This window comes from Hevea brasiliensis, chromosome 7 (assembly GCF_030052815.1).
Source record: "Hevea brasiliensis isolate MT/VB/25A 57/8 chromosome 7, ASM3005281v1, whole genome shotgun sequence".
NCBI classification, from domain to species: domain Eukaryota; kingdom Viridiplantae; phylum Streptophyta; class Magnoliopsida; order Malpighiales; family Euphorbiaceae; genus Hevea; species Hevea brasiliensis.
The window spans coordinates 91,500,127-91,514,045 of NC_079499.1; the positions used below are offsets into that span (position 1 = coordinate 91,500,127).

Below are 13,919 nucleotides of genomic sequence, written 5' to 3' on the forward strand. Positions count from 1 at the left end.
TCGGACAATCATGGTCTACAGCATTCGGAGGGACGACAAGTAATAAGGTTACATAGTGCAACCCACTGAGAATGCTTGGGGTCCACACCTATTGTAGAATTTATTTTCTTCAATTCCATTTTATAGATTTTTTATTCCTTGGTTCCAATTAAAAAGTTATAGCCTTTGTATTCAAATTATAGATGCAATTCAGCATTTCAAAGAAAAATAAAAAAATTATAGTTTTCAAAATCAGACCCCTTGGGCAGATCAACAATCAACTATATGGACGAGAGAGAGACAGAGTGGTGAATAAACAGCAAGCAAAATCTTACAAAATGCATTATTGAAAATAATTCAGAAGCAAAGGAAGCTACCCATCCCACTAACGAAAAAGAGGAATAGGGGTGAGAAGCCCTAGGAAAGCAGTATTTGCCGCATAAGGGGAAACATAAAGAGGGGTCCATATAGAATGTGGGAGTGGATCAATTGTCATGCATGGTTGTCATGTCATATCATTCCAATGCATATGAGCTACCTACATATACCCTAACAAAATTCCTTGGATGTAATATATCAACATAATCCTATCAATTTTCCTTTTTCAAATTCTCCTTATATTAATTTATTTGTTTCATTGAAAAAAAAATTGCTTATTTTAAGTGGTAAATCATTGTTAATGCAGAGAAAATTAAAATCAAATGATTTATAAGTGTTAACTATTGATATAAAACCATTGTTTAACAGAATTAAATAGAAAAAAATTTATATAACCGGTTTTAATAATTTCATAAAATTCTCATAAAACTTAATTTACTTATTGGAAAGTTAAGTACTTGCCAGTAAGTGATTCATTTAAATTAAACAGGGCCAAAATTAATTATTATTGTGATTGAAGTTGGTGACCATCATGCATGGAGTAGTCAAAGTTAGTCAATATACAAGAAAAAGGGGGAAATCCATTATTATTTGTAAAATTTATTCTTTAACTTTTGATTCCTGTACTCAATTGTGGTACACAATAATTGAACCGTTAGATTTGTAGAAAAATTAAGCGGGAAACGCGTCACCTAAAAGAGAAAGCAATGGATAGTGACGTACCGAGAGAGAGACCGCGGATCGAGGGACGGGCAAGGGCTGGGCAACCTCTCCCTCGCACAGAGGCTTGACGGCGACAAGGTTGGGCTGCCCGACAAGAGGCTGATAAGCTCCTGTCTTTTTCTGTTGCCCAGCCGAATCAGAAAAACTCGGGCACAGGCGTTTGGTCTTCGGACAAGTCTCGCGTTCCGGGCGGCACGCGCGGTCAGGTACGTATCTGCTCCTGCTCTGCTCTCGTACCTTTTTTTTTTTTTTACTATAATCGACAGGAAACAATTGTTTTCTTTTAAAGAAACACAAAAATCTGGAGAAAATGTTGCCAGAGCATGCTCTTCCAGAACAGAATATGGTCTTCCAGAACAGAACATAGGTTTTCTTTTACACTCTTTGCCTTTTGGGTTTTTCTTCTACACATTGTTTTTAATTTCTCTTATCTTGTGCTGATTCCATGTGACGGACCTCTCTCTCTCTATTAATTATTCGTTAGGGATGTCACTGAAGCCAACATCCACATCTGCTAGGCAATTAGGTTTTAAACAGTGAATAGTAAGTTAATAATTGGTATGTTAATTTCTGGTCAACATTTCCAACTACTAGATGGAAATCACTTGAAATTCAGATGGCCTAGTTAATTTTTAGCCATAGCTTTGGTGCATGGAAATCACTTCATTTACCAGAGAGATTTGCTTCTCCCTTTGATTCTAAGATACTCAACCAACAACCAGCCTAGCTACTTCTATTAATCTCTTCCACTCCACCAACCCCCCACACCCCCCCTCTATCTCTCTCCAAAAAAAAAAAAAAATCATTCAAGTGCGTTCACGGGCATCCTCATAAATTTTGATTGTTTGAAGGGACAGTTTCCTTTCCATGAGAGAGAGAGAGAGAGAGAGAGAAGGGAATGTTGATTGGGTTTGAACACTACAATATTAAATGAGAGTAAAAGAAATCAAGATAAAGCATTACTATATTTTAATAATATGGAAACATAGTACTGGATTGTAGTAATTTAATTAATTAACCTATGTAGGCCAACAAGGCTAATCAATTAATTAGTTTATTAAGGCACTGATTGAGTCAATAAGACTTGAGGTGATATGGACTTGTTTAGAATTATTAATGGTAATTAAGGGGCAGATAATTTTAGGATTTAAGTAATTAAACAATATTGGCCACCATATATTATCTTGTAACGCAAGTGATAAGATTTACCTCTCCATGATCACTAATTTCAATACCCAGATGGTGATTGACAAATGGTTCCGCAAATATCAAACATGTAGACCCCATTTTCTCGATTTTCTCTTATATATATTCTTCTGTCTTTATTTCCTATTTACACTAATAAAAAAGTTTACATGTTCCAACCACAAATTCTTAGAAGGTATCTGGTTCACACTATCGTTATATATGTTCTCATCTCTGTGCGGTTGAACACATTCTTTGTCAATTCATGCTTTGCACAGTAATTTTTAGAAATATCAAACAGATAAGGATCGCATCAAATCAATTTGCTATTTGTCTTATCTGCCTGTTATTAGGTAAAACAGTGTTAATTAGATGCTAAACTAATTAATTTAAGCACACCTTTCACTTTCAGTCTCAAAGTCCTAGTGCAAAGTCTCGTATGTAGCTTAATTTGTACCTTCCATGAAGCTTCGCAATGAAATTCCTCGAGTGTGAACCCATTAGTGTAATATTAAAATAGTCAAAATCAATACTTGTCCGTTACAATTTACAAATTCTTAACTCTCTTCCCTTAGACAACTTCCTGAAATGTCCTGTACTCTAATCTGGTGAAGTAAGACACATATAAAAACGAAGACTTCTCTGTTTTTCCTAGCAGAAGATAAGTTGAGAGTTTCGTGTTAGGTACAAAGGACGTGGATGTAAGTGTCATGATTTCACACCACCTACCCAAAACGAGTTTGAGCACAAAATTATGTTAGCCAAATGCATAGTACCATTTGAGATTAATCCATTACACATCCGAATAAAATTGTAACCTAGTGAATACCTAAACTTATAAAAATCATAATAATTAAATACAAAATAGTCCTGTTATGGATGACTTGTTAAAAAAAAAAAGAAAGAAATGATTTGTTTATTACTGACTGTGTTCTAATATTTTTTATTGTGCTCTAAATTTTCATCGATGACAGTCATTTTTATTAATTCAATAGGTAACGATTTTAGTTTAGTTGTTCAATGAGTTAATCTCAAATAATTGAAGAGTATAAGTATGTATTTGGACAACTTACGTTTCTAAGCCTAGCAGCCGCCTCCTTTTGTTTTTTTAATTTTTTTGGGTAAGACTTAAATCTAAAGCATGTTGCTAATGCAAATTCTTTAGGTTATCCCAATGAACTGAAGGTTAATGGCAAATCTCACCTTATCTTTCTGGAAGTGATCATGAGATATAATCATTAAAAAATAGGCGCATCGTTCTCATTTACTTAATTAGATCACATACAGTTTCTGTGGGGCGCAGTACAATAGTGATTAAAGAACGCTCTTGGTTCAATCTACATACCAACATGTGAATAATTATGCAAGAGTGAATCATTAGGTTTGGATTTAAAATAACTCAATGTGTAGCACACGATGGTTATCATGTCTTGATTCCTACTAGTGTCTGTGGGGAAGGCTAAATTCAAGCCATAAGTCTCGGCCAGTGACTTTTATAGTTGGGGGTAGGGACATCAGCTTTACACGTATTTCCATGTGATTAGTCCTCTCTTTGAACCTGTAATGATTGTTCTTGAACAGCATTTTCAGGAAGAAAACACAATGCTCCCAACAAAGATTATTCTTTTAGAAACTGTGATTACTATAATCATTATATAAATTCTCTTCTTTAATTTCCTTCCACTTTTAGGCGTATGATTTTTATATAGTGCCAAGCAAATTGTATCAAGACATAATGAGACGGCACTAGAAGAGCCTATATTTCTAACATTGATCAGAAGACAATCTAATTACCAAAACACCCACACATTCATTCGGGACTCAACTTTGACTTTATCTCATTTTGGAACCAATAAATCTAACGATAGATTGGAACGAATGAACTTAAAATTCTTAGATGGGAAGAAATACATAAAATTTATCACCAACTTGAATTAGCATAATTGTGTTTTTCAGATGGAAAAACCCAGATGAAGGATGCAAAAGAAAGGTGTTAGTATTTGTTCATACTGTATTGGAATGATTAAGGTAATAATGGGGTCTTGTCAAAATTTGATTTTTCACAATTGAAAGTATGAGGATCAAAGGGGTATAATTGGGAAATGGAGAAAAAGCCGTTAGCTTCCCTCTGAAAAAACCACCTGCAGCAAAATTCCAAATCCAAGACCACTTGTTGTTTTGTGATTATAATAAGTGGTTACTTTCACATTGTATTGTGTGTGTATGTGTACATATATATATTGAAGCTCCACATCCTCTAACCTCTAATTCTTTACATCCGACAAAAAAAAGAAAAGAAAAAAAAAAAAAAAAACTGGCCAACAAAGTCATTCAATTAAACTTACAAAGGCAAGCCATGTTTCCTCCTACATCCACTCTCTCTCTCACATTCATCTTGTACGCATACGCTAGCTAATTACACAACAAAACCCACTTTCTTTCTTTTAGCTTTTCCACTACCTCAAAAAAACTCACCTTGCTTTGCTTTTCTTGTTTTGGATTGTTGTAGATCTACAAAGAAGAAAAGATGATTCAAGAACTCCTAGGAGGTGCTCGCCTTATTGGAGGAGAGAGGAAAATTTCCATTACTGGAACCATTTTGGAAGGAACACCTTCTACTTCTCCTTCGTTATCTCCTTCTTCTTCAACTACAACTACATCAATAACAACTACTGCTACAACTACTGCAACTGCTGGTAATTCAACTTCTTCAACTTCAGAGAACCTCAGATGTCCTAGATGTGATTCTTCAAACACTAAGTTCTGCTACTATAATAACTATAACCTCACTCAGCCTCGCCACTTCTGCAAAACCTGTCGCCGATATTGGACTAAAGGTGGTGCTCTTAGGAACGTTCCAATCGGGGGCGGATGCAGAAAAAACAAGAGCACAACTGTATCTACATTAGTTGGAAAGTCAAGCACCAGTAAGATGAAAACAGTGGCATCTGAAATCGGAAGATCGTGCTTCGGGAATGGGTTTGATCATGAACTTCCATCAAGCCCAATTATGTGGGCTTCACCCCAGAATTCTCATCTTTTAACCTTACTGAGAGCTACCCATAACCCTAACCCTAACCCCAGTACGCTATCTAATTCTCTTGCTGGGAAGGAGGAAGGGTGTATGATCGGAACCCACATGATATCTGAGCCAACGGTTGCAACCGGTGCACTAAATGCCCGTACCCTGGGCTTGGACCCTCTTACCCAAGTCCCTTCTCTGGGCACTCATTTTTGGAAAAACAGCCAACACCAAGCTCAACAGCACCAACAAACTGGATTCATAGTTCGTGAAGCTCAAAACTCAGGGATTCAAGAATTGTATCAAAGACTCAGATCATCAACTAATTACTATAGCAATAACTCTCCTGTAGTTCTAAGCAACGTGGCTTCTTCCTCAACTGCATCTTCAACCATTTTAGAGTCTTCTCCTGTTGCTGGAGGTGAATTGGGTTACTGGAATCCAACATTTTCGTGGTCTGATCTTCCAACAACTAACGGTGCATATCCTTAAGAACCCTTTCTTTATTTCATTTTTTATTTCGTTTGATTTAGATTTATTTCATATGCTAGGGTGGTTGCGGGTATATGGATATGGTCGTAGAATCAGTCTTTTCTTTCCATTTCCTTTTAATGTTCTTAATTATGTATGTGTGTTTTTGTGTGTTTAATGTACCAAGTTCCAAGAAGTGGTAGAAATGGAAAATATTAGCTGCTTTCAGTGCCTTCTGTTGTTGCAGAGTGTATCCATTTCCATTCAAATGGTAAAAAATTCTCTCCTAAACGTACAAATTATTATGAGACCTGAACCTTCCTAGGGCTGTTGGTTGTGTGTGTGTGTGTGTGTGTGTGTGTGTGTGTGTGTGTATAGTTCTAAGAAAGAAGATGAATTTGTGGGTACTTGCAGTCCAATCTTTTCTTTTATTCTATGAGAATAAAACACTAGAAAGAATAAAACCTCCACATGATTAATTATCATCTTGGTTTGCTCAAAACCCTTTATTGTTCCTTTTTATATATGGTAAGAGCAGGCAGCTGGTGGTGGTGGTGGTGATCTGTTGGGTGGCATATAAAGATTCTTTTACTATTATTATTATTTGTTCTTACGAGAAAGTGATGAATAGAGTACTTAAAGCAGCCTTTTGGGAAAGAAACCAGCAATTTGATTCTCAAAGTCGGAAAAGGATTCCACTTGCAGCCTTGTCTCTGGCCACTCTGGTTCTAAGGATTTTGCTTAGATTTAATCACTTCAAGTACCGAATCTTTTTCTTTCCACATACATGTTCTCTTACTATATAGTTTAGGCAGTTTGAGCATGAAAGAATATAGCTAGTGCTGAATTTTATTTTCCTTTAATCGTAGCACTCTTTCCAAATTCTTTTAGTGTTTCTTGGCAAAAGAAACTTGGTGCAATTAAAAATTGCAATGCAGATCTCAGGTATACACCATCTCCTTTACGAAAGAAGGATGAACAACAAGATAGGGTGATGGTGCAGAACCGTGAAGGTTTTTTTACCCTTTCAAATAGAACTACCATCTAAATTTGATTGATAAAGAAATAGCCAGCAACAAAGTTTATGAGGTAGATAAAGATAAAGATATTCACCCTTACCCAAGATGATCCATATGCTTCAAAAAAGGCAGATGTAGACTCCAAAAGCCATGGAATTGGAAGCATGTTACCATTAAGCATAATTTAGAAATCGAAGGGTGGAAGACTAGGAGAAGAGTCTAAGAAGATACATAGACTAGGACGCCTGCAATCTAGCCGAATTGAATCAAATACAATAGTGTGCAACATTTTTCTCTTGTTTGAATATATTTTGAGTTTTAAAACATTATTCAAATTTGATTTATTAAAATTTTAAGCTGGCTAGCTCAAATTTTTTACAAGCTTTAACCAAATAATTATGTAAATGTAAATAATTTTAATATAAATTTTATCTAATTTTAAGATTTTTTTTTATCTCAATAATCATATACTCAAAAGAAATTATTAAGAATTATTTTAGTATTTATTGAAGTTTTAATCTATAATTGATTGTTATGAAATAATAAATAAAATACTAATTTCAATAAAATCACTATCAATTTGTTTTATTGAAAATATTTTCTAAATTCAAATATGCATTTTGAAAATAGTTCAATTTGATAATAGAGCATTTTTATGCATCTAACTATTATAGGAAATAGGTCTACTCACATGAAAAATTTGTATGAAATAATATAGGCAAAAGTTCCAAATAAACCCTTACATTTTTTTCTTATCTAAATTAACTCTTAGGATTGGCAACAGGTGAGGGGTGAGAATCGCTCCTCCGGTCTCTGCCTCACAGGAGTTCCGGGTTGAGGTGGGAACTTCCCCCTGGGGCATGGAGCGGGGCGAGGCAGGTTTTTTCACGGAGAATTTTTTTTATTTCTTTATTTTTTTCATTTTAATTTATTAATATATAATATAAATTTATTTATTAAAAAATAAAATATAATTAGAAATGTAAGTTTTACATATTATTTAATAATATATTTATATATTTTGTTAAAATCATAATATTTAAATATATAATATATAAAAATAATTTATTTTTAATAAAAAATAATAATATATTATTATGTAAGATGGGTTACGGGATTTCGGGGAGAAGGACTTTCCATCCTTGCTCTATACAAATTGAGGTCAAGACAAGGTCAAGAAAAATTGGTCCGATTCGGGGTGGGGCGGGTCGATTCGGGTTCGAGAACTTTTACCATCCTTAAAAATAAATTAAACAAGTCGAAATTTTAATACTATTAAATGTTGATTATTTTTTAAATAAAATATTAATTTTATATTTAAAAATATATAAAAATTAAAAATATATATTTATTTAATTAAAACAATGAAATCTATCAACCAATTCAGCATCCACATATTTGAATAGAGTTTTTTTCTATTATTGTTTGAAAGAAAATATTACATATAAAAATTAAGCTGACAAAATGTAAATACAATAAAAAATTATGAAAATTGTCGATTGCTTTAATTATTTAAAAAATGCAAATTGAGTTTGTATCTGCAAAACATTTGCTTGTTTCTACCAATGAATTAGCATGCATCTAAGGAAAAGAATGGGAAAAAGGATAGAGCAACATAAATAACTACTAAGATTAAATCTCCATAATGCAAAAAGAAAAATCCAATTTACTCTACTTCTCTCAGACCTTCAATCAAACAGATTGCGGGTATCACAATGTAGAACAACCAAGATTAATAGAAAGGCATAAAAATTCCAATTAACTATTGATTCATCACAATCCAAATTTCTAACAAGAATTTCATGACCTTCACCATCAATCTTTATGTTGAGGTATTGGGTATGATAGATGCAGAGGTGGGAGCAGAGGCTATGGTCGTGGTTGTGGAAGGATGTGTGGCCTTAATTGTGGAAGGATGAGATCGCTGATATAGACGACTCAAAACGTCTGGCCACCCGCTCCCTTGAAACACCCAACTACCAAATCTTTTTGTTCTTTGGCCAAGCCCACGACCAACAACACAACCAACGAACTAGTAACCCCAAGCGACTTTGACGCACTCCACATGCCAGGGTCAACTATCGAGTAGAAGAAGAGAAGAACGTAGAAAAAGCTAGAATGAATTAATATTTTTTTATTAATTTTATTTTTTTTTAAATTTAAAAAATGAATAAAAGATTTTAAAATAATATTATACTTTTTTGTTGTTTTTAACAGTAAATTAACTGTCATGTGTAGTCATGTGATTGAGTTGGATTCAATTAGATTAATTAAGTTATATAAAATTTATTTTATCTATTTTTAAAATTAAAAAAATTTATTTAAAAAAAATTGAAAATTTATTTGACTTTTAGCTAATAAGTTAGTTAAGAATCAAAATAGACTTTTGCCAATAATATATATAGTTTTAAATTTGAGAAATATTTGTTTTATCTGCCTTTGTTTTAAAGGCATATAAAATGATACTCAAATTAATCCTGCGAATTCATTCACGCAAATCGCTCAACCTCAAATGCAAGGCAATAAGTTCTACACTTATGAAAATTTTCTTCATTACATATTTGTTTGCTCAACAAATAATAATAATAATAATAATAATAATAATAATAATAATAATAATCCTTAGTATCGATGTAGAGCCGATGCTACCAATTAGGTTTTCTTATTTTTTTAGGCATTCTGATTTATTTGTTGGAGTGTCTAATATGCATTAAGTGATTTTTTATTTTTACAATTAACTTGAAAATTCGAATTCGAGATTTCGTAGTTCAATAAACAATTTCTATGACACTGAGCTCTATGGTATGCATTAAGTGATATTTACTGACTGTGCTATATAATAACTCATAGAAACAGCATAGAGGAAGAAAAACATAAGCCAAAAAGCAGACAAATGAAATATTTTAGGGAAAAAAGTTCATTACAAAAGATATATGGTAAGAAGAAACTGAACACAAATTAATGGAAATTTCTCCTTACCCCTTATCTTCTAACCCTATTTGCGCATTTTATAATTTCCTCTTAACAGTCACATTCTCGTAACTGATGCAATAAGACTCGGAAAAAATACAAAGAACCTTAGAAGTTATAAAAAAAGTAAAACACATATCTATGGACGTTTAGCCAAGCCACAGAGCAATGCATTAGCAGGTTTATCAGTCTCAGTAAAGAGGCTGTGCTCATTGTTCCAAACCCTAACATACAATTGTTGCCCTAGGTATCGCCTTGACCAAATTGCAGACCTCAAATTCCACATTCCCTTGTTGTCCAATGACACCAATATTGCACTCCAAGAATCGGGATATACCTGCGATGAAATGGAGTTTGCGTGCTTAAGTTTGTATGCTTCAGGAATTTTTTATATATATTGTACAGGATTTTGTAAGATCTTTAGTAAAAGTCTCTTTCAATCACCTGAACAGTGTGTCTAGAAACAGCGTCGTTCAAATTGTAACGCTTCCTCTTATCATGGGTCCATTCACCGGAGCCGTATCTGCAATTTTTAGAGACCAAATTAAACGCTGAAAATGTTATATTTATTATTCCTGAAAAAAGGTGTTGGAAAAGACTGCCAAGATTTAATGAACAAGGACCGACCCGACCACGTAGAAACTATACCCATCAAGGTGCCAGGACTGGATGGTGTTCTCTGTGTTCTGGAACACAATTTCAATAAAGTCATGAAGTGTGGTTCCAATAACAGATGTCCCGAGGATTGCTGGGGCATTGGTAGGTGCATCCTTGATGGAGTTCAAGGTAAAGACACCAGGAATGTTAAACCAGTCGGCAAGTTTCAATGGGGTTGCTGGATCCACATAGGAGATGCTGTTAACAGCATATCGCTACTTGCCACCAATCTTAGCTGAAGTATTGGCTAAAATCACTGTCCTCACAACTTGTATGGTCCCATAATGGAATGACCCTTGGGGGTTAGGCCTGGCTGCATTTGCTGTCAAATTCAACCTGCGGCCTCAAATTAAAAGTTGCAAAAGTTAAAATTAGGTTAACAATATACAGTAAGAGAAAAGATTTCAGGAAGAAGATCCATACCTGATGGTCCTGGCTTGCTTCATAGACCAGTGAATGTGATAAGTTGGGCCTATAGGAAATGGCAAAGAGGATGGAGTGTTGGAACAGGAGTAGCGAAGAATTCCGGTGGGGGTGAGAATTGGCTTAGTGAAACGAGTAGAGGCAACAATGTAGTAGTCCTTAGGAGAACCGTGTAATGTAACTAAGACAGCTACAAATTGACCAACATGAACATCAAGTGATTCATACACCTCTTGCATGGTGTGAGCTCCTTCAACTTCAACAAGAGTCATTGTGTGGCCCTCGATTCTGAAGTTGATTGAAGTTGTAATCCCCGCATTTGAAACCCTGAACTTGTATGTTTTCCCTGGAAAAAAAAATGGAGACAGGATTTCAATTCTAAAGTCTGAATGATCATTGTCTATAAACAAAAGATTGGACTGAAATATTCTTGATGTGTTAGCTAGTGGTTACCTTTTTTTTTTTTTGAACATGCATTTCCTCGCATTAACAAGTATGGGCAGAAACAACAAAAGCCACAAAGGACAGATACAGGAATAGCTAAATAGCCAAATCCATAAAGGTCAAAGCCCGCTAGTGGTTACCTTGTTCACCAGTGAAGGTAGCACCTTTAGGAAGCCCATATGCGTTGGTCCAGTTTTTGGTGCAATACCTGCAAATTAAATAAAGGTATATATTAATTGGATAATATATAAGGTCAAAATTGAGTAATATGTCAACGAAGGAAATGGGGCGCAAGCCTTGTAGTCAGTCTTGTACCAATCACTAATAAGCAGGGTAAATTCTTTAACTGGTATGGGGTATGGAATTGGAATCACTGACCTAGATTGAACATTGAAACCCCCAAATGCACCAGCAGCTCTTTGCAATCCAACTGAAGGGAAATAGTTGAAAGTTCCAATCTGATCTTTGGTTTGGAACTTGTAGGTCCAGTTGGAGTTTGGAGGGATTGGACAATTGGTCCCCTGAACTCCATCTTGCCATGTGGTCTTTCTTTGTTTAATTCCATTCCTAATTTCATACCAGAAAGCAATATCCTACCAGTTTCTTGGTAATAATGACCATATCCAAACAAATTAATATCATTGAACACTAACCATGTAATTAGGAAAGGTTCGTCCAACTTGTTAATGACATTAACAATTATGTTGTCATTAGTAACACAATCAATGATTGGGCTAGGAAATTGTCCATTGATAAGGATACCCTACAAAAGTTAAATATGAAAAAACAGGTTAAGCTTATATATATGCTATCAAGTAACCCCAAAAAAAAAATCACTTTTAAGGGCTGAAGTCCCACCCTTTGAGGAACACCAAGAGGAGAAATTGTTCCATATGTAATTGTCCATGTATAATATCTATATGGGTCTTCTGCTTTGACCAAAATACCACTTAGCAATGCCAATACTCCAAGAAAGAAACACAGGAAACTGGCCTGCCTAATATTAATACGAAATTGTCCTCCAACTTTCAGCAGATATCTGCCACAGACAACAAAGGAACATATATGTGCAAAATAAATCACTCAAATTCCTTTCTACATTGCATAAAACAAGAGACATGCCAAAGAAGAATGGGAAGAGAAATTGTACCTGCAGAATTGCATTGCAAAACTGAAAGAATAATGAATTCAATGAGGACTGAGGAGGAGGAAAGAAGAAGAGTGAGGTGGGCATGGAAAGTGCAGACTAAGTTATATATATGCATGAATTTAAGTAAATGATCACACGGAGACCAAGAAATACAAATTCATTTGCTGTGCACTTCATGCAGATCTTTCACAGCTCATTTTCAGCTCATTAGGAATTAATTAACAATATTAATTGACTCGAATTTAATTTCTTGAAAAACGGAAATATAATAGTACTACTTAACCAGCTTCATTCTTTTAACGGGAAAAAAAAAAAAACCGATAAAATTAATTTGGATTCGTCGGTGGTGGCTGGAAGCAAGGAAGGAAGGAAAGATCTAAATAAGCGAGAGAGGCGCAGCCGAGGGCGGATCAACATTGATGTCAGTGCTTCATCTACACATTGCTATCAAAGTTAATTCTCAAAGTCAAGCGTAGTATTATGTAGTACCATTAATTAATGAGCGCAAATTAATGATTCTTCAGATGCTAATGTCACATGATGCCAGAAGCAAAGAATCCAAGACCCGGAAAATAAATCCGTCTTTTTTTCATTTATAGAGCTTCGAGAATTTACTTGCATATACGAGTTTTTTCACCCTAGATAGCTCTTCTTGTTACTAGACCGTGCATGGTTTTTGGGATTTCCAACCAATCAAAGAATAATATCATATCCTATTAGAATTGAAAAAGAATCATTACAGTAAGAATTCAATCATGCTAAGCTGAACTAATATTTATTATTTTAGTTAATTTTAATTTTTCATCAAGAATCGTACTGAAACTACATATACCAAATCTGACTGAAATAAAATCAAGATGAAAAATTGACTTTATATATATATATATATATATATATATATATATATATATATATATTTTATAATTTCAATAAAATTATATTTAGTTATATGTAATTAAGTATATATATATATATTATAAGTGTATATAATTTATATATGTATTAAATATTCATCTTATAATCCTTAATTATAAGACTAAATCACATATTAGTCATATAATATACTTTTAGCTCTTAATTGTATAAGTATCATTTAGTTAAAGAATATATAATTAAGAAATACATGTGTAAAAGATAATATAATATTCTTATCAAGGCGTGTGCGTTGTTTTGATATTAAAAAGTCAACATTATTTTTATTATTTTAAAATGAATATAAAAATATTATAATTTTAGATTTTTATTAATTTAAAATTAAAATCAAATTAAAATTGAAACTATATACAAATTGTTTAGTTCCGAACTAAAACTGAAATCGAAATTTAATTTTAATTCTAAATCAATTACAATTTATAAGGAATTCTTTATTCATTAGATCTCACAACTCTAAAGACTACTCTAATATTATTGAATTAAAATTTTATTAATATAAATAAATAATTTCTTTTACATGTTCAAATTAAGATCATACAAGATAGTAGTTAACTACTTTAGTGTT

General features: G+C 33.6%; 1 protein-coding gene and 1 pseudogene across 1 annotated transcript; one reads left to right on the forward strand and one right to left on the reverse strand.

Annotated features, from left to right (window-relative positions):
• Positions 1 to 1,270: 1,270 nt before the first annotated feature.
• On the forward strand, positions 1,271 to 6,648 carry LOC110655860 (dof zinc finger protein DOF3.7). Its single transcript, XM_058150158.1, has 3 exons — positions 1,271 to 1,286; positions 4,775 to 5,765; positions 6,297 to 6,648. The coding sequence occupies exons 2-3, from the start codon at positions 4,793 to 4,795 to the stop codon at positions 6,317 to 6,319; spliced, it is 996 nt and encodes a 331-aa protein (XP_058006141.1). The 5' UTR covers positions 1,271 to 1,286; positions 4,775 to 4,792; the 3' UTR covers positions 6,320 to 6,648.
• Positions 6,649 to 9,886: 3,238 nt separating this feature from the next.
• LOC110655850 (L-ascorbate oxidase homolog) lies at positions 9,887 to 12,435 on the reverse strand (annotated as a pseudogene).
• Positions 12,436 to 13,919: the final 1,484 nt, after the last annotated feature.

Excerpts from the sequence above, each read along its gene's own strand:
- LOC110655860 (XM_058150158.1), top strand. The coding sequence starts at position 4,793 with ATGATTCAAGAACTCCTAGGAGGTGCTCGCCTTATTGGAGGAGAGAGG. Across the intron at positions 5,766-6,296 it reads TGATCTTCCAACAACTAACG|GCAGCTGGTGGTGGTGGTGG; the intron begins GTGCATATCCTT and ends TGGTAAGAGCAG.